This window comes from Oncorhynchus gorbuscha, unplaced genomic scaffold, assembly GCF_021184085.1.
Source record: "Oncorhynchus gorbuscha isolate QuinsamMale2020 ecotype Even-year unplaced genomic scaffold, OgorEven_v1.0 Un_scaffold_995, whole genome shotgun sequence".
In the NCBI taxonomy this organism is placed as follows: Eukaryota; Metazoa; Chordata; class Actinopteri; order Salmoniformes; family Salmonidae; genus Oncorhynchus; species Oncorhynchus gorbuscha.
Genome location: NW_025745730.1, coordinates 46,290 through 65,000, shown reverse-complemented (window position 1 = coordinate 65,000; position 18,711 = coordinate 46,290). Strand labels below are relative to the sequence as shown.

The following is an 18,711-nucleotide window of genomic DNA, read 5'->3' as shown; positions in this document are numbered from 1 at the left end:
GTGTTCCTGCATTTTAGGAAGCCCTAGCAGGTGTGACTGAGACTGTAAATATGATGGGGTGTCACATCAACACCTGTCTCCCTGCCACATCCTGTGCCCTTCTCTACAGCATTCCTTTCCAACATTGTGACAGCCTCCTGACAATGATTGTTAGTGTTTTCTAATAAGCAAGGTCACACATGAAAAGGTGGAAATCAAAACCTGCTTGGCTAATGATTACATTTGCATATATCTGCATAGAAATTAGGTAGGCGGTCTTAACCGGCAGAAACCACAACAATTCAAAAGCAGAAAGTAAACGACACACTTGAAAAGGAGAACTGATTGTAGCAGTTAGCCCCGCTCTCTTGGCTTCCATTCCCTTCTCTCTCTAACTGCTTTAGAGAGAAGCAGAGGGTCATCTGAATGTCCAGGTGAATATTATGGTCTGTTTCAATCTGTTTTACATCCGTAACTTTGTTGGCTCAGCAGACATAAACAGGATGTTCTGCGTAAAGACGACCTTAATGGTACTTCACTGGTGCCCAGAACAGCACTGAAATTAGCTGAAGGAGCTGACAAACACACGCACACGCACACACGCACACACACACACACACACACACACACACACACACACACACACACACACACACACACACACACACACACACACACACACACACACACACACACACACACACACACACACACACACACACACACACACACACACACACACACACACACACACACACACACACACACACACACACACACACACACACACACACACACACACACTTTGCTACAGCTGTGACTATGAGCATCCCCATTTATAGAGGCAGGCCAGGGAATAATCTCCACAACACCAGTCCATTCACAGTGTCAGCTGCTGGACTGAAATGACTATCATTTCATAGAGTCTCTATAGCAAAGTCATTCCACGGAGGGTCGTGTGTCAGTTGGTTTTTGCTTCATCCTTGTACTTGATTGATGAATGAAGGTCACTAATTAGTAAGGAACTCCCCTCACCTGGTTGTCTAGGTCTTAATTGAAAGGAAAAACCAAAAACCTGCAGACACTGTCAGGATTTGGCCAGGGTCCCCACCTTTATCCTCGCTGGCTCCACCGGAACCCATGCAGATTGGACGCATCTCCCAGGCTGAGAGAGACCGCCGGATGAGGGAGCGACGCTGTCTATATTGCGGCAAACCGGGCCATTTCCGTTCCACGTGTCCCGGGCTCCAGGGAAACGCTCTGTCCCGTACAGACCGGGGGGAACTGTAACGGGAAACATAACCTCCCCCCATCCGTCCAATTCCCGTCTGCTCATTCCAGTCACCATTTCCTGGGACAACCACAAGCTTCACCTTCAAGCCTTGGTAGACTCTGGAGCTGCAGGTAACTTCATGGATGGTGTCTGGGCGAAGGAGAATGGCGTTCCCTCTGAACCTCTAAGTGACCCCATGAGGGTTACTACATTGGATGGAAGCCCTTTGGGATCTGGACTTGTCACTCATGTCACTACCTCCTTGCGACTTTCAGTTTCACAACACCAGGAATTGATGAACTTTCATTTGATCTCCTGTTCGAGTTCCCTATCGTCCTTGGATACCCCTGGCTTCACAGCCATAACCCTCGCATCGACTGGTCTGTGGGCACTATCAAGCAGTGGGGTCCTACGTGCCAAGCTACTTGTATTTTCCCGAATTCCCGAGTTCTACTCCTGAGTCTTTAGAATCCATCGACCTGACCCGAGTTCCCGAGTGTTACCATGACCTCAAACTGGTATTTAGCAAACAGAGCCTTATGATTGCCCCATCGAACTGTTTCCGGGCACTTGCCCTCCCAGGGGTCGGATCTTTTCCCTATCTCCACCCGAACGAGCTGCTATGGATACCTACATCAAGGACGCTCTGGAAGCAGGCCTTATGCGTCCATCCACCTCCCCGGCGGGAGCAGGGTTTTTCTTTGTGGCCAAGAAAGACGGTGGATTACGTCCTTGCATCGACTACCGGGGACTCAATGCCATAACCGTCCGTAACCGTTACCCGCTACCCCTTATGGCCACAGCCTTCGAGCTGCTCCAGGAAGCAGTTGTTTTCACTAAGCTTGACCTGCGGTACGCATACCATCTTGTGCGGATCAGACCTGGTGACGAGTGGAAGACCGCTTTCAGCACGCCTACTGGTCACTATGAATACTTGGTGATGCCCTTCGGCCTGACCAACGCCCCAGCGGTGTTCCAATCGCTCATAAACGATGTGCTTAGGGATATGCTTAACATATTTGTGTTCGTTTACTTGGATGACATCCTCATCTTTTCGAGCTCTCTTCAAGAACACACAAAGCATGTCAGACAAGTACTCAAACGCCTCCTAGACAGCCATCTGTACGTTAAGCCGGAAAAATGTGAATTCCATTCATCCCGAGTACAATTCCTGGGATTTGTAGTGGAACCCGGTCGAGTCCAAATGGACCCCAGGAAGGTAGGGGCGGTAGCGGATTGGCCTACCCCCAAATCCGTTAAGGAAGTTCAGCGTTTCCTGGGCTTCACTAACTTTTACCGCAAGTTCATCAAGAATTTCAGCTTGGTGGTAGCCCCTCTCTCAGCTTTAAGCAATGCAAGGTTTTTGTGGGGAAGAGAAGCTGAGACGGCCTTCCAAGGACTCAAGCAGCGCGTCCTCTCTGCTCCCATCCTGATACTACCGACTACGGATGAACCGTTTGTGGTGGAGGTAGACGCCTCAGAGGTTGGTGTTGGTGCTGTCCTGTCTCAGAGGGGTGAAGACAAGAAGCTTCATCCGTGCGCTTTCTTCTCACACCGGCTTACCCCGGCTGAGAGGAACTACGATGTGGGGGATTGTGAACTCCTAGCGGTTAAGATGGCATTGAAGGAATGGAGACACTGGCTCAAGGGGGCTTCTCACCCGTTTCAAGTGCTTACGGACCACAAAAATCTGGAGTATATCCAGCAGGCGAAGCGGTTGAACTCTAGACAAGCTAGATGGTCTCTTTTCTTCAATCGATTCCAGTTTATCCTCACCTATCGGCCCGGGTCGAAGAATCTCAAACCGGATGCCCTGTCCCGAGTCTACGCTCCTGCCATTCGAGATGACACGGACATGCCTGTCCTTCCTGCTGCTAAGATCGTGGCTCCGATCTCGTGGCAAGTTGAGGATACCGTGAGACGAGCTCAAGCTATTGAACCGGACCCGAAAGGAGGTCCTGCCAATCGGTTGTTTGTCCCCAAGGCAGTGAGGACTCAGGTCCTTCTGTGGGGGCACTCCTCTCGCCTCACCTGTTTTTTCTCCCCTTGTCCCGGCAGACAGACCTCCCCCTCCGCCTCGTGTCATTGGAGGCCAGCCGGCTTTTACCGTCCATCGGATACTGGATTCCCGCCGGGTGCAGCGGTCCTGGCAGTATCTCGTGGACTGGGAAGGCTCCGGTCCCGAGGAGCGCTCCTGGGTTCCTGCCAAAGACATACTGGACCCTGACCTCATTCGTCAGTTCAGGGCCCTCCACCCTGAGAGAGCTGGTAGGAACGTCAGGAGCCGTTCCTAGGGGGGGAATTCTGTCAGGATTTGGCCAGGGTTGTTCCGGTTTTTGGTCACTAGATGCCCCCATTGTGCCTTTTGACCTTTTGTTTTCCCTTGATCCCCATTATTATTTGCACCTGTGCCTCGTTTCCACTGATTGTATTTAAATCCTTTGTTCTTGTAGGATTCCTTTTAAGGTTGTGGAGTTACATGTTGTCCTGAAGAACTTCACTTTTTACTTCATTAAATACACCGTCTCAAGTACTGCTGTGTCTGCCTCATCTTCTGGGTTCTGCCGACTATTCGTGGCTCAGTTGGTTAAGTGACTGTTTCTCACTCCGGAGACACAGGTTCGTAACCGGGTCCTGACACACTCGACCCTCAGTGTCTACCAACTAGACTGTTAGAATGTCTACCAACTAGAGTGTTAGAGTGTCTACCAATTGTGTGCAATCTCTCTTTTTCATAAACACACACACTCAGACAGTCTGGAGAAGACTGTACTTAATTTGATAATTTAGAGAGTGAATGAGCTGACGACTCTTCTAATCAGGGCCGGTCCTTGCCTTTCTGACACCCTAGGTGAGATCATAAAATGCCATCCCCCGCAACACTAGAAAAGCAAAATTACATTGAAAAAAAACATAAAAAAGACAATGAAGTTAGGTAAAACTTTGGTTCAGAATGAAAGGTGAAAAGACATATTTTCCAGATGTTGAAAATGTGTATTTTCCGGACGATGAAATAAGGTTCATTTATGGTTCTGAATGAAAGTTGAAATTATGTAATTCATAGACGTCTATGACCAAATACCCAAAACCAATGTCCTTGGATGTGGAAATCAATGCCGGTCCGAAATGCACCAACGAAAATATTTTCAAAAGACGTCAACGTCGGTCTGTGCTTACTGATGTGGTAAGCCTACCGTTTGTAAAACACCAAAAAATAAGTCTGAACAGGAACAAAAAAAGATGAAAAAAGACTTGGGCTTGGGCTCATGCTTACCAGGGTGTAGCCTACCGCAATGGAAGTTTATGAATGCCCATCCCCATGTGGTAGGCCCTTTGTAAAACAGACCATTGCATTGGTTTTATTAGTCCCGATTCCTGTGACTAATCAATTTGGCTATTTAAGCTCTGAATATCAGCTACCCGACTTCATCAGGAGTTATCGTGTGCCTATTTGCAATGTGTTTACATAGCAGGAAATGCAGAAGTATTTGATTTATTTCTATGATCAGCTTGTCAAAAATGTATGGATACAAACTTGAAACCACTGATCATGTCAATTTACCTCAATTCACAGGGTGAAACTCCTGGACAGCAGATGTGAGAAGCATGATTGTCAATTTCCTATGGTCCATTTAACTTTTTTAGGACATGTATTTATTTTTAATGTGACAGCACATTTTATTTGATTGGGCGCCATTTAGGTTAGCCTATTTGATACCTGTATGATGTAAAAAGTGTCCGTCTCAATACATTGTCATATATTTTGTCTCCAGAAAATGCTCTATCTACCATATCCTAGATTTGCTACATGATTTATGTTAGATGATTTTTTGGGACTGAACGTTGATGGAGTGCTGCAGAGATGTGTCTCTCGAACAGCACCCTGGAGAGGCGCACTGGGAATGGACAAGCAAAATATTTTGCCTCCCTGCCTTTGACAAAGTGGGTATTGTTTATCACGAGGCGATATCAGAGCACACCTACAGTAAAAATCCCACACGCCACTGGTTGAGATAAATTGTCATTGTTTTGGGGCAGAATTATGTAAGGTTTTATGTGTTTCTGAGTGTGTGTGTGTGTGTGTGTGTGTGTGTGTGTGTGTGTGTGTGTGTGTGTGTGTGTGTGTGTGTGTGTGTGTGTGTGTGTGTGTGCGTGCGTGCGCGTGCGTGCGTGCGTGCTATGTGTAGTGTGTGCATGTGTGTGTGTGGTATGTGTGTAGTGTGTGTGTACCTGAGTCGTCAGGATCATGTGTATCCTCCATGTCATCGTCAGACATCTCCATCTCCTCTTCTCGTCTGATCCCCATCAGCTCTTCATTTTGCATGTTTCTGATCTCCTGGAGGGAAACAACAAAACAGGAATATCACTGGATGTTCATACTGAACACGATCCTCCTGGGTAGCCTGGCTGGAGTACGCTTTACACTGTCAGGTACGCACGCACACACCTATGGAAGAAATGCTGATCCTAGACCTGTCCCTAAGGGCAGCTTCAACCCAGAGTGATACACAGCAGGACTGATATCTCCCTCTGGTGCACTGATGACAGTAGATAGAGAGCAGCAGTCTGCCTCTACACTGATGACAGTAGATAGAGAGCAGCAGTCTGCGTCTACTTACTGACTTCATTGTTGCAGTGTCATGTACACGTTTAAAGTGGTGTTTAAATACAAAACTAAATTGACAATACAACTTTCATAACAGTTACATACAAAAAAAAAGTTTTAAAAAAAAAAAAGGACTAACCTGCTGGCCTTACTGAGTCGATAGGAACACTATCCCGAGCTATTTAGGAGGGATATCGCACCTGGCACGAGTTCTGTTTTTCCTGCTGAGGGGTGCCCTATACCTGCGCCCAGAGGGGAGTAGTTCAATGTCCGGGAACGGGGGTGGCTTGGGTCTAAAATAATTTGGTGAGCCTTGCGAAGGGCCCTGACCTTAAATATCACATCCAGTACTTTGCTTGCTGTGGTGATAATCCTTCTCAGCATATTTCTCTGGCTGACAGTGGCATCGCCAAACCAACAAACAATACAAAACGTTAAAATACTCTCAGGGAAAGATTTGACTGATGAGACAGTAGATAGAGAGCAGCGGTCTGCCTCTACATGGATCACAGTAGATAGACAGCAGCAGTCTACCTCTACACTGATGACAGTAGATAGAGAGCAGCAGTCTGCCTCTACACTGATGAGACAGTAGATAGAGAGCAGCGGTCTGCCTCTACACTAATGAGACAGTAGATAGAGAGCAGCAGTCTGCCTCTACATGGATGAGACAGTAGATAGAGAGCAGCAGTCTGCCTCTACACTGATGAGACAGTAGATAGAGAGCAGCAGTCTGCCTACACTGAGGAGACAGTAGATAGAGAGCAGCAGTCTGCCTCTACATGGATGAGACAGTAGATAGAGAGCAACAGTCTGCCTCTACACTGATGAGACAGTAGATAGAGAGCAGCGGTCTGCTTCTACACTGATGAGACAGTAGATATAGAGCAGCGGTCTGCCTCTACACTGATGAGACAGTAGATAGAGAGCAGCAGTCTGCCTCTACACTGACGAGACAGTAGATAGAGAGTAGCAGCAGTCTGCCTCTACACTGACGAGACAGTAGATAGAGAGCAGCGGTCTGCTTCTACACTGATGAGACAGTAGATATAGAGCAGCGGTCTGCCTCTACACTGATGAGACAGTAGATAGAGAGCAGCAGTCTGCCTCTACACTGACGAGACAGTAGATAGAGAGTAGCAGCAGTCTGCCTCTACACTGACGAGACAGTAGATAGAGAGTAGCAGTCTGCCTCTACACTGACGAGACAGTAGATATAGAGTAGCAGTCTGTCTCTACAGTACTGTCCTGTACTAACCTTAACTGAACTACTGTGGTCAGTCAGTCAGTCAGTCAGTCAGTCAGTCAGTCAGTCAGTCAGTCAGTCAGTCAGTCAGTCAGTCAGTCTGTCTGTCTGTCTGTCTGTGAGTGATCCAGATCAGCACTTTGGGGCAGTGAAGGTGTAGCTGTTACACTATCATAATTTCCTAACAAATTCTGTCACATCTAGATGTTCCCTAGAGAGGTCTGAGACATGAGCATAACTGCTGTGTGCCCAAAACCATTATACTGAAATTGACCACTGTGCTTCTAGTAGCCCATGTGTGTGTGTGTGTGTGTGTGTGTGTGTGTGTGTGTGTGTGTGTGTGTGTGTGTGTGTGTGTGTGTGTGTGTGTGTGTGTGTGTGTGTGTGTGTGTGTGTGTGTGTGTGTGTTTGTGTCAGACCTGAGTTCTAATACATGTGTATTTGATACTGTGTTATTTAAATACTTATTTTCTGTATATTTGAGTATATTCAAATAATGTGGCCCCAATCAACTACTTCTATTTAAAGAATTTTCAAATAATTTCCTATAAATAACCTACTATTTGAAAGGATTTGTATGGTTGAAAAAATGGATGGATAAATGGGAGAATGACTGGTTTGTAAATAGGCAGATAGTTATAAATTGATGGATGGATAGATGGATGTTTGAACAGGTTAATGGATATATGGATTTGTGGTAAAATAAAGGTGTTGTGATTGTGACAGACAGTGAAGCTCCTTCGGTCTCTCAGGTCTACTGTTCTGTTCGACACACATATACGTGTGCGCGCACACACACACACACACACACACACACACACACACACACACACACACACACACACACACACACACACACACACACACACACACACACACACACACACACACACACACACACACACACACACACACTGCAGCATCGAAATACATTGACCTTCACAGCCACTATAAATAAACTCCCTGTCAATAAGAGAGCGGTAATATTCCTCTATATTAAAGTCTGAGAGTTACAGATTGGTCCTGGTCACCACAGAGATGACGTCCAGTAGAACAATATAATATTGGTCCTGGTCACCACAGAGATGATGTCCAGTAGAACAATATAATATTGGTCCTGGTCACCACAGAGATGATGTCCAGCAGAACAATAGAATATTGGTCCTGGTCACAACAGAGATTATGTCCAGTAGAATAATAGAAGATTGGTCCTGGTCACAACAGAGATTATGTCCAGTAGAACAATAGAAGATTGTCCTGGTCACAACAGAGATTATGTCCAGTAGAACAATAGAAGATTGGTCCTGGTCACAACATAGATTATGTCCAGTAGAACAATAGAAGATTGGTCCTGGTCACAACAGAGATTATGTCCAGTAGAACAATAGAAGATTGGTCCTGGTCACAACAGAGATGATGTCCAGTAGAACAATAGAAGATTGTCCTGGTCACAACAGAGATTATGTCCAGTAGAACAATAGAAGATTGTCCTGGTCACAACAGAGATTATGTCCAGTAGAACAATAGAAGATTGGTTCTGGTGACCACAGAGATAATGTCCAGTAGAACAATAGAAGATTGGTCCTGGTCACAACAGAGATTATGTCCCGTAGAACAATAGAAGATTAGTCCTGGTGACCACAGAGATAATGTCCAGGAGAACATTAGAAGATTGGTCCTGGTCACTACAGAGATTATGTCCAGTAGAACAATAGAAAATTGGCCCTGGTGACAACAGAGATTATGTCCAGTAGAACATTAGAAGATTGGCCCTGGTGACAACAGTCACGAACCGGCTCAAAGCCCGTAACAAAAGGGAGACAACGTGGAGATAAGGAGTAACAAAATATATATTTATTTAATAAGTAACTAAGTATAATATATATACAAGGGTGTGTGTAATCAGTAATCAGTAGTGTAAGTGAGTGTTTTGCATGAATGTGATAATACAGGGTGTTGAAAGATGCTAAAGCAAACAACCCAAAAACCACCAAGAAACACAACAAAATCTTTAAAGGTGTCTGCATGGAGAGAGTCTCCTCCATGAATGTGGAAGCGGCGTATTTATCCTGGGAGACACCGGGCCCAGGTGTTTCCCATTTAGCTGACGACCCTCCCAACTCCGCCCACCAGCATCCTAATAAGGAAATAACAAAGAGGGAATACGGCAGACAGAGTGGGAGGGTCGTCACACAACGGAGATGATGTCCATTGACAGTAGGATATGATATGGTTAACCTGTGTCATGAACCCATTTTACAACACAAGGTGATGCATTTGTATTAAGAGCTCAGTTCCAGGTATCATCATTTGCATGTGGATTATTCTGTAGGGAAAAGTGTTGCTGGATCACAATAACTGAATATTCACAGTATTGTTAACATGCATCAACATACTCAGAGGTACTTCCAGTTCAGTATGAGTTGTTAATTCTTCAGAGGTATATTCCTGGTGTCATTAGCATGTTAATATATCTGCAGGAGATTGTACTGTACTGTTCTGAATATTCAAACGGTTCATAGTTTCACGTTTCAACTTCATGCGGTGAAAAATAAAAGACCATGACATGTTTGTGTGTGTACATTATCCTAACTGTGAATTTAAAGTCACCGTCAAGAACAACATGTGCTGTTCAGTTCGTTACAGTACTCAAAACTTGTTTACATCCATTACAACTCTCTTCCATTGGCAGTTGTGTTGTGACACCGTTGCTATTCATAACTGCTAACCACCTGTCCATGACATTTTACCACACTTAGCACATTTAAATTGAATCTGACCTGTCAGTCTGTTTTGGTAAAGAGTGATATCAGGTGTCTAGTACACATACCTCCCTTACAAAAAAACTACCAAGAAATAAATGTATATTTCCCTCCAAATTTGACATTCTTTTCACACATTTATTTTTGACCCCTTCCAGCAATATCTGGTCTCCCAATCAGGGACCCTGCTTGGCTTCAAAGGGAAACCAGCAATTCAATGCAGAGTGCTACATTGCTGGAATTAATGTACTGGCTGGAATGAACGTGCCAACTGGAAAAAAAGCAAGAGGAAGCAAAGGCCAGGGTAACATAACCAATAGGAGAAATTGCAGTAAGGAGGGAGGTGTTTTATTCAATTACATATTTAATTACTTTTTTTTTCACTGAAAGCAATTCATTTGCTTTCAAATGTAAACATTATTTCCATGCAATGTTTTGTTTTGCGATCAATACTTTGGGGTTTGTGTTTTGCTTTCAATATCATAATTTTTGTTTGCAATTCTAAGAATGTTCTTCTCAACTTCAGACGTTTTGCTTGATATTAATGGCATAAAAGTAACTCACTCACTAGAGGTTTGCACCATATAATAACACTATTACTAGGGCTGTTGCGGTGACCGTATTATTGCCACACCGGTGGTCACCAGTCAGATTCCACGTGACCGTTTAGTCATGGTAATTAGGCTACTCCAAGCTCTGATGCTGCTGATGGTTATTGCCTACTAGACTCGCTAACTGCCTAGTACTCAGCACTCTATTGTCCCTCTAATCACTTTGCAGTTGGAACTGACATCAATGCAAATGTGTTCAGAAATCTAATCAAACACTTCATTAGAGCCCGTTAGCTTATGTTGCACATAATTTCTATAGGATATGAAATTGCGCAAGAAAACAGAGTGATGGCCTCTACTAAAAAGAGGAGGATCCAATCAGGTTTCAATAGGCAAGGCCTACTATATTTATTTCTCAACTTTCCTAATATTAAGCACATCAACCATGGGAAAGCGTCCACCATTCGCTATTTAAGTGCATAGATGACATGTATTTTCCCCGCTGCCCCTGTTTCGAGACAGGTGCATGGTACCGGTCCATTCTAAATCAAAACAAATTTCACAAATATATTATTTAGTATATCTAAAGACAAGATTAAATCAAGAATATTCTGATGGGTGACAATATTAGCCTATCACTTGTGAATTACATATTATCATGATGTGAATGATGCCCAGCATAAGAAACTGCTGTCTTTTTCTAATCATAGTCACACACCTCATATAGACTAGCCCATAGGCTTATATGCTTTGATAAGGTTTGTATCACATTTACATTTAAGTCATTTAGCAGACGCTCTTATCCAGAGCGACTTACAAATTGGTGCATTCACCTTATGACATCCAGTGGAACAGTCACTTTACAATAGTGCATCTAAATCTTAAAGGGGGGGGGGGTGAGAGGGATTACTTATCCAATCCTAGGTATTCCTTAAAGAGGTGGGGTTTCAGGTGTCTCCGGAAGGTGGTGATTGACTCCGCTGTCCTGGCGTCGTGAGGGAGTTTGTTCCACCATTGGGGGGGCCAGAGCAGCAAACAGTTTTGACTGGGCTGAGCGGGAGCTGTACTTCCTCAGTGGTAGGGAGGCGAGCAGGCCAGAGGTGGATGAACGCAGTGCCCTTGTTTGGGTGTAGGGCCTGATCAGAGCCTGGAGGTACTGAGGTGCCGTTCCCCTCACAGCTCCGTAGGCAAGCACCATGGTCTTGTAGCGGATGCGAGCTTCAACTGGAAGCCAGTGGAGAGAACGGAGGAGCGGGGTGACGTGAGAGAACTTGGGAATCACAACTATAGTGGCCAAATAACTCCTTAAAATTAAGCACATTAATCCGCTTTACAAGGGATTTAGAGCCTAACTGGAATTCATAAGTGGCGAGTGAGTTTCAAGTTTAGAAAATATCATTTTCACCATAAAAATTCCCCTTTAAAATAAAAGCATTACATGCACAAACACATTTGTAGTCACTTTTATAATGGTGTTTTTGCATTGCTGCATGGATGGCTGCATTTTTGTTTTTGGATTTCTGCACTTATAATGTTAAGAAATAGCCTAATAGTTTATCAACATTTTAAGCTAAATGTTCTGATCTGTTGCGTCAGCCACATTGCGTAAAAAAGTATTTTTGATGCTAGTGGTTCTATTAATCTGGGATCTATTGCATCCCACAACTGTCCCAGAATATGTTTGGAATATTTATTTCTCGCACAGAATAGAATAGGTAGACTTTTGTACTATGGGGGATAGTAGATTGACATAGGCTAGTGCTTTTGCTGTTCATCACGCCAACTCATCTTGTTGGCTGACAAAAGTAAATGTGGACAGTTATTACAATATCTTCAATATGTACCTCGGAATTGGATGAGGACGTGAAGAGCTGTGTCCCCGATGTGTCTGTCTTCACTTGTAGCCTGTGAGAAAGACGCGATCACGTGATTGGAGAAGGCCACAAAGACCACAAAAGGCATGGATTCCTTTAGGGTGCATTACGGCCACAAAGGGGATGCCGCCGTGATATTCGAGGCATTATCAAGTGCTTGTCAAATTGTGAATGAGAGCCTGCACAAAAAAAAAAGCAAATGACTTTCAAGCAACCTTTTTCAAATCATTAGAGTCACATCACGCAGCCTGACAATGTAAACAAATCCAAACATATAGCCCAACGTTTGTAGAACGTCTACATTTACATTAATAACTCAAAATTAAGCCCATATGAGTACCTATTTCTTTGTTAACCGCTCAACACAGAATAGCTGCATGTGCGCTCACTCCCTCAAATCAGTGAGAAAATATTTAGATTTTATTCAGCTTTGTTCAATTGTATTCTTCATACTATAAAATAATGCCACACAATTCTAAGCAAATTTTGTCTGCAAAATGAACTAGTGTAGTTAATCAACAGCCATTTGACATAGGCAGATCAGGATCTAACATAGCGACAACTCAGAGTATGCTAATCTGTTCTTCTGAAATAGACTACTTCTTTAGACTTGTCTAAAATAAATAATGGATTTATTTTGATGGTGTAGGCTATATTACATGGATTTATTGGAGTTTTTAAAATGTAGATGTCCCAAAGGTCTGCATCAGTGGCTTGTGGAAGCCAGGAGATGCTAAAAGTCTTTATGTTAATTAACGGTCAATTACTGTGAGACTGACAGTTATTTGCTTGACAATCACCAGCTGATTAAATTTCGTGACCACCACAGCCCTAACTATTACACTGTTAAAGGTGGTTAAAGCAGCAATCCTTAATTGAAATATTAAGTGTCCTCCTGCGCCCTTTTCGGTAAAAAGTTGAGGTATGGTGCTGGAGAGATATGTAACCACTCTCAAATCCATAGACTACACTATGGATGCAAGGACTGACCATCCATGACATGAAAATGATAGTTTTAATTATGGGTTTAGGCTATACAGTGTTTGTTTACAATTACTTAGTTCACGAACTTTGGAGTAAATGTGGAATGTGAATGTGAAACTGCATATTTGATTTTCACATGTGGATTTTTACGTGTTTGTTTTCCACATGTGATCTTGCAATGTAAATTCAACATGTGAAAACAGCTATTTTACATATATATATATTTTTTACCTCGCACCTATCTTTACAGCAGAAGAATCTTTAGAGAGATGATCTGCTGTCAAACATACACCTTACACACCTCTGAGTCACCTCTGAGTCAGTCCACCGTAAAACACACACACACACACACACACACACACACACACACACACACACACACACACACACACACACACACACACACACACACACACACACACACACACACACACACACACACTACATGTAACACATGACCACATGACCTATTGTAACACATGACCTGAACAGGAAATATATTAACATTGTCCTCACAGAACACATAAAGTGCCTTCAGAAAGTATTAACACCCCTTGACTTTTTCCACATTTACAGCCTGAATTAAAAATTAATCATAATGAGATTTTGTGTCACTGGCCTACACACAATACCTTATAAAGTCAACAGTGGAATTATTTTTGTAGACATTTTTAAGAAATTAATTTAAAAAATGAACAGGAAATGTCTTGTTTCATTTAAGTATTTTTGGCCAGCCTAAATAAGTTCAGGAGTAAAAATGTGCTTAACAAGTAACATAATAAGTTGTATAAGTGTTAAGCATGATTTTTGAATGACTACCTCATCTCTGTACCCCACACATACAATTATCTGTAATGTCCCTCAGCCGAGCAGTGAATTTAAAACATGTTTTTTCCAATGCAAAGAGTTATGTTTGGGGCAAATCCAACATATCACTGAGTACCACTCTCCATATTTTCAAGTATGGTGGTGGCTGCATCAGGTTATTTGTATGCTTGTCAAGGTCTAGGGAGTTTTTTAAAAAAGCAACGGAATAGAGCTAAGTACAGGCCAAATCCTAGAGGAAAACCTGGTGCAGTCTGCTTTCCAACAGACATTGGGAGAGAAATTCACTTTTCAACAGGACAATAACCTAAAACACAAGGCTAAATATACACTGGAGTTGCTTACCAAGATGACATTGAATGTTCCTGTAATCGTCTACAGTTGGAACTGAAATCAGCTTGAAAATATATGACAAGACTTAAATTGATATCTAGCAATGATCAACAACCAACTTGACAGAGCTTGAAGAATTTATAAAATCATAACGTGCAAATATTGTACAATCCAGCTGTGCAAAGCTCTTAGAAACTTACCCAGAAAGACTAACATCTGTCATCGCTGCCAAAGGTTATTCTAACATGTATTGACACAGGGGTGTGAATACTTAAGTAAATTCTGTATTTAATTTTCAATACATTTGCAAAAATGTCTAAAAACATGTTTTCACTTTTCCATTATGGGGTATTGTGTGTAGATGGGTGAGAGAAAAAAACATATTCAATCCACTTTGAATTTAGGCTGTAACACAACAACATGTGGAATAAGACAAGAGGTATTAATACTTTCTGAAGGCTCTGTACACACTTTCACAGGCAAACTGCATGAAGAGTTTATAATGAATGTGTTCCACTGGTTTGTAATCTATCTCCTGCACTTTGTTCTCAACTAGCCTACCTGGTTAAATAAAGGTGAAATAAAAAAACATAGGATCTGCAAAGGAAGATCAACCATCTCCAGCCTGGGATCCATGGTGACTGTTTCAGTGTTGCTATGAGACAGAGATTAGGCAGTTAATTACATACCAAATCTGCTTTATTACACACTAACACCCTCAGAGATTTGTACCCAGATCAAATTTACCCGTTTGGCCCTAAAATGACAGCAGCGCCACACTTGAGCACCCTCCATTAAAGAGGAAAACATGTTTGAGGTAATTAATGCAGCGGTTGTTGGATAGGAAGTAATGAACAAAATATAGAGAACAAATCTTGCCAGGTTTCATTAGTTAATAGCCTTTAATTTAATTAATTAATACCTTTGTATAATCTGAGTCGATATTCACGTAATAATAAGGAATTCCCCTTGACCACGCTGTCACAACTTCCGCTGAAGTTCGGCGGTTTTCTATTCACCACCGATCCTTGTTTCATTTTCGATTTGTTTTATCTTCATTATACACACCTGGTTTATTGTTTTTGAGTAAAGTAACGGTTATTACTCATCTCTGTGTCCTGAACTGACTCCGCCTTACTCGTATCACCTAGACATATGACAGAAACACGCACCCGAACCAATGGAGTCAGCAGGTGCACACAGCCCTCCACTACCTGTGGAGGAGCGCGTCCAGCAGCATGCGAATATGTTGCAAAGTCTCGGCACAGCCATGGATCGCATGTTGCAAACCATGGAGCGATGGGAGAGATGGGGTTCTCCAGCAACCCCATCATCATCACCCCAGATACCACAACAACCCACACCGATGTCCACCCTTCCTTCACCTGGACCCATTGGGATTCGGCTCACGCTCCCGACGGAATATGATGGGACGGCAGCTGGGTGCCAGGGGTTCCTACTCCTGCTGGATCACTACCTGGCGACCGTTCACCCAGCTGCTTCGGGACGTGAGAGTGTAAACACCCTCATCTCCTGTCTATCTGGGAAAGCACTTGAATAGGCCAACGCCGTCAGGGGAAGGGAAGGAGCGACGTTGGATAACTATGAGGATTTCAGGTGTCCCTGCAGGTGTCCCTGCAGGCTAGCTCCTGACGAACGTCCTCGTGTAGACTACACCTGTAGTGGTCGATCAGGGCCAGCTCAGACGGGATGATGAGCGCACAAGACTTTGCACTGGACTTTCGAACTCTGGCCGCCAGCGCGGGATGGAATGAGCAGGCCCTGATCGACCACTACAGGTGTAGTCTACACGAGGACGTTTGTCAGGAGCTAGCATGCAGGGACACCACCCTTACATTTGACCAGCTGGTGGACCTATCCATCCCGCTGGATAACTGTTGGCCTCCCGTGGACGTCCGGATTGAGGTCCGTCAGTTCCATCCCCCAGCACCTCCGATCCAACACCTATGGAGCTAGGAGGTGTTGCTCTGAGGGGAGGGGGACCGGGGGGGGGGGTGGTATTCCCTGCACCACCAGTGGCCACAGAGGGCACACTGCTGGTCGGTGCTGGGGAGGTTCCCCAGGGAGTCGAGGTAGCAGGCAGGGCACTGGTGGATCTGGTGGATCATCCCAGGTGAGTAGACACCCGACTCACCCAGAGCTAACTGTTGCTCACATGTTGGTGTTCATAGAATTTCCATAGAGTTTTCCCCGCATTCCCAGCATAAGGCGTTAGTAGATTCAGTTGCAGCTGGGAACTTTATTGATCGTTCGTTTGCACATAGTTTAGGGATCCCTATTGTTCCTGTTGATATGCCCTTCCCTGTGCATGCCTTAGATAGTCGACCATTAGGGTCAGGGCTGATTAGGGAGGCCACCGCTCCCCTATGCATGATAACGCAGGAGGGTCACGAGGAGAGAATTAAACTCTTCCTTATTGATTCTCCTGCATTGCCCGTGGTGCTGGGCCTGCCCTGGTTGGCCTATCATGACCCCACTATTTTGTAGCAACAGAGGCCTCTCAAGGGATGGTCACGTAAGTGCTCGGTGAAGGTGTGTAGGTGTTTCCATAGGTGCAACTACGGTGGAAAGTAAAAACCAGGTCTCCACCGAGCACATTCCCTCTGAATATGCTGATTTGGCTCTCGCCTTCTGTAAAAAGAAGGCGACTCAATTACCACCCCATTGACGGGGGGATTGTGCGATAAATCCCCTGGTAGACGCAGTCACGTGTGTCCTCCTTCACAGGAGGAGACGGCGGCTATGGAAACATATGTCTCCGAATTTCTGGAATATGGGTTACATTCAGCCTTCCACTTCACCTGCCTCCTCGAGTTTCTTTATTGTGAAGAAGAAGGATGAAGGTTTATGCCCGTGTATTGACAATTGAGGTATCAATCAGATCACTGTGAGGTACAGTTACCCGCTACCTCTCATAGCCAGTGTGATTGAGTCAATGCACTGTCAGGACCCGGTTACGAACCCGGGTCTCCGGAGTGAGAAACAGTCACTTAACCAACTGAGCCACGAACAGTCGGCAGAACCCAGAAGATGAGGCAGACACAGCAGTACTTGAGACGGTGTATTTAATGAAGTAAAAAGTGAAGTTCTTCAGGAAAACATGTAACTCCACAACCTCAAAAGGAATCCTACAAGAACAAAGGTAATCCTCCAAGACAAAAAAGGTAAATCCACAAGGTAGAAGGTATAGCACAAAAAGCCTCAAAAGATACTCAAAAAAACAAACAAACAAGAACAAAAAACAGAATTCCACAAGAGAGTCCACCGGGATCAACAAGAGTTCTCAGAGTACTAGGGCTAGGTGCTAACATACAAACACAGAGCAAAGAACAGAGGAAAACAAAGGGTTTAAATACAATCAGGGGAAACGAGGCACAGGTGCAAATAATAATGGGGATCAAGGGAAAACAAAAGGTCAAAAGGCACAATGGGGGCATCTAGTGACCAAAAACCGGAACAACCCTGGCCAAATCCTGACAGAATCCCCCCCCTAGGAACGGCTCCTGACGTTCCTACCAGCTCTCTCAGGGTGGAGAGCCCTGAACTGACGAATGAGGTCAGGGTCCAGTATGTCTTTGGCAGGAACCCAGGAGCGCTCCTCGGGACCGTAGCCTTCCCAGGGGGCATCTAGTGACCAAAAACCGGAACAACCCTGGCCAAATCCTGACATGCACGGGGCGTGCTTCTTCACAAAATTGGGTCTCAGGAGCGCTTACAATCTGGTGCGTATCTGGGAGGAAGATCAGTGGAAGATAACTGGACACTGGGGGGGAGTGGGCTCCTCTGGGCACTATGAGTACCTTGCCATTCCATACGGGTTGATGAATGCTCCAGCAGTCTTCCAATCCTTTGTAGACAAGATTTTCAGGGACCTGCATGGGCAGGGTGTAGTGGTGTATATTGATGACATTTTGATATACTCCGCTACATGCGCCGAGCATGTGTCCCTGGTGCGCAGGGTGCTTGGTCGACTGTTGGAGCATGACCTGTACGTCAAGGCTGAGAAATGTCTGTTCTTTCAACAGTCTGTCTCTTTCCTAGGGTACTGCCTTTCTGAGTCAGGGGTTGAGATGGAAAGTGACCGCATTTCAGCCGTGCGTAAGTGGCCGACTCCAACCACAGTAAAGGAGGTGCAGCGGTTCTTAGGGTTTGCCAACTACTACCGGAGGTTTATCCGGGGCTTTGGTCAAGTAGCCGCTCCCATTACCTCATTGCTGAAGGGGGGACTGGTGAGACTGCAGTGGTCAGCCTGGGCAG

The 18,711-nt window shown here is 44.5% G+C and overlaps 1 protein-coding gene across 1 annotated transcript in view; it reads right to left on the bottom strand.

Moving 5' to 3' along the window:
• The window catches only part of LOC124019466 (ecto-NOX disulfide-thiol exchanger 2-like), a gene marked incomplete at its 5' end in the record, with an annotated part of 91,762 nt that overhangs the window by 48,881 nt on the left and 24,170 nt on the right, over window positions 1–18,711 (bottom strand). The window contains one exon of the mRNA XM_046334812.1: window positions 5,483–5,588. Coding sequence (XP_046190768.1) covers window positions 5,483–5,588 — 106 coding nt within the window. The remainder of the gene's footprint in view (window positions 1–5,482; window positions 5,589–18,711) is intronic.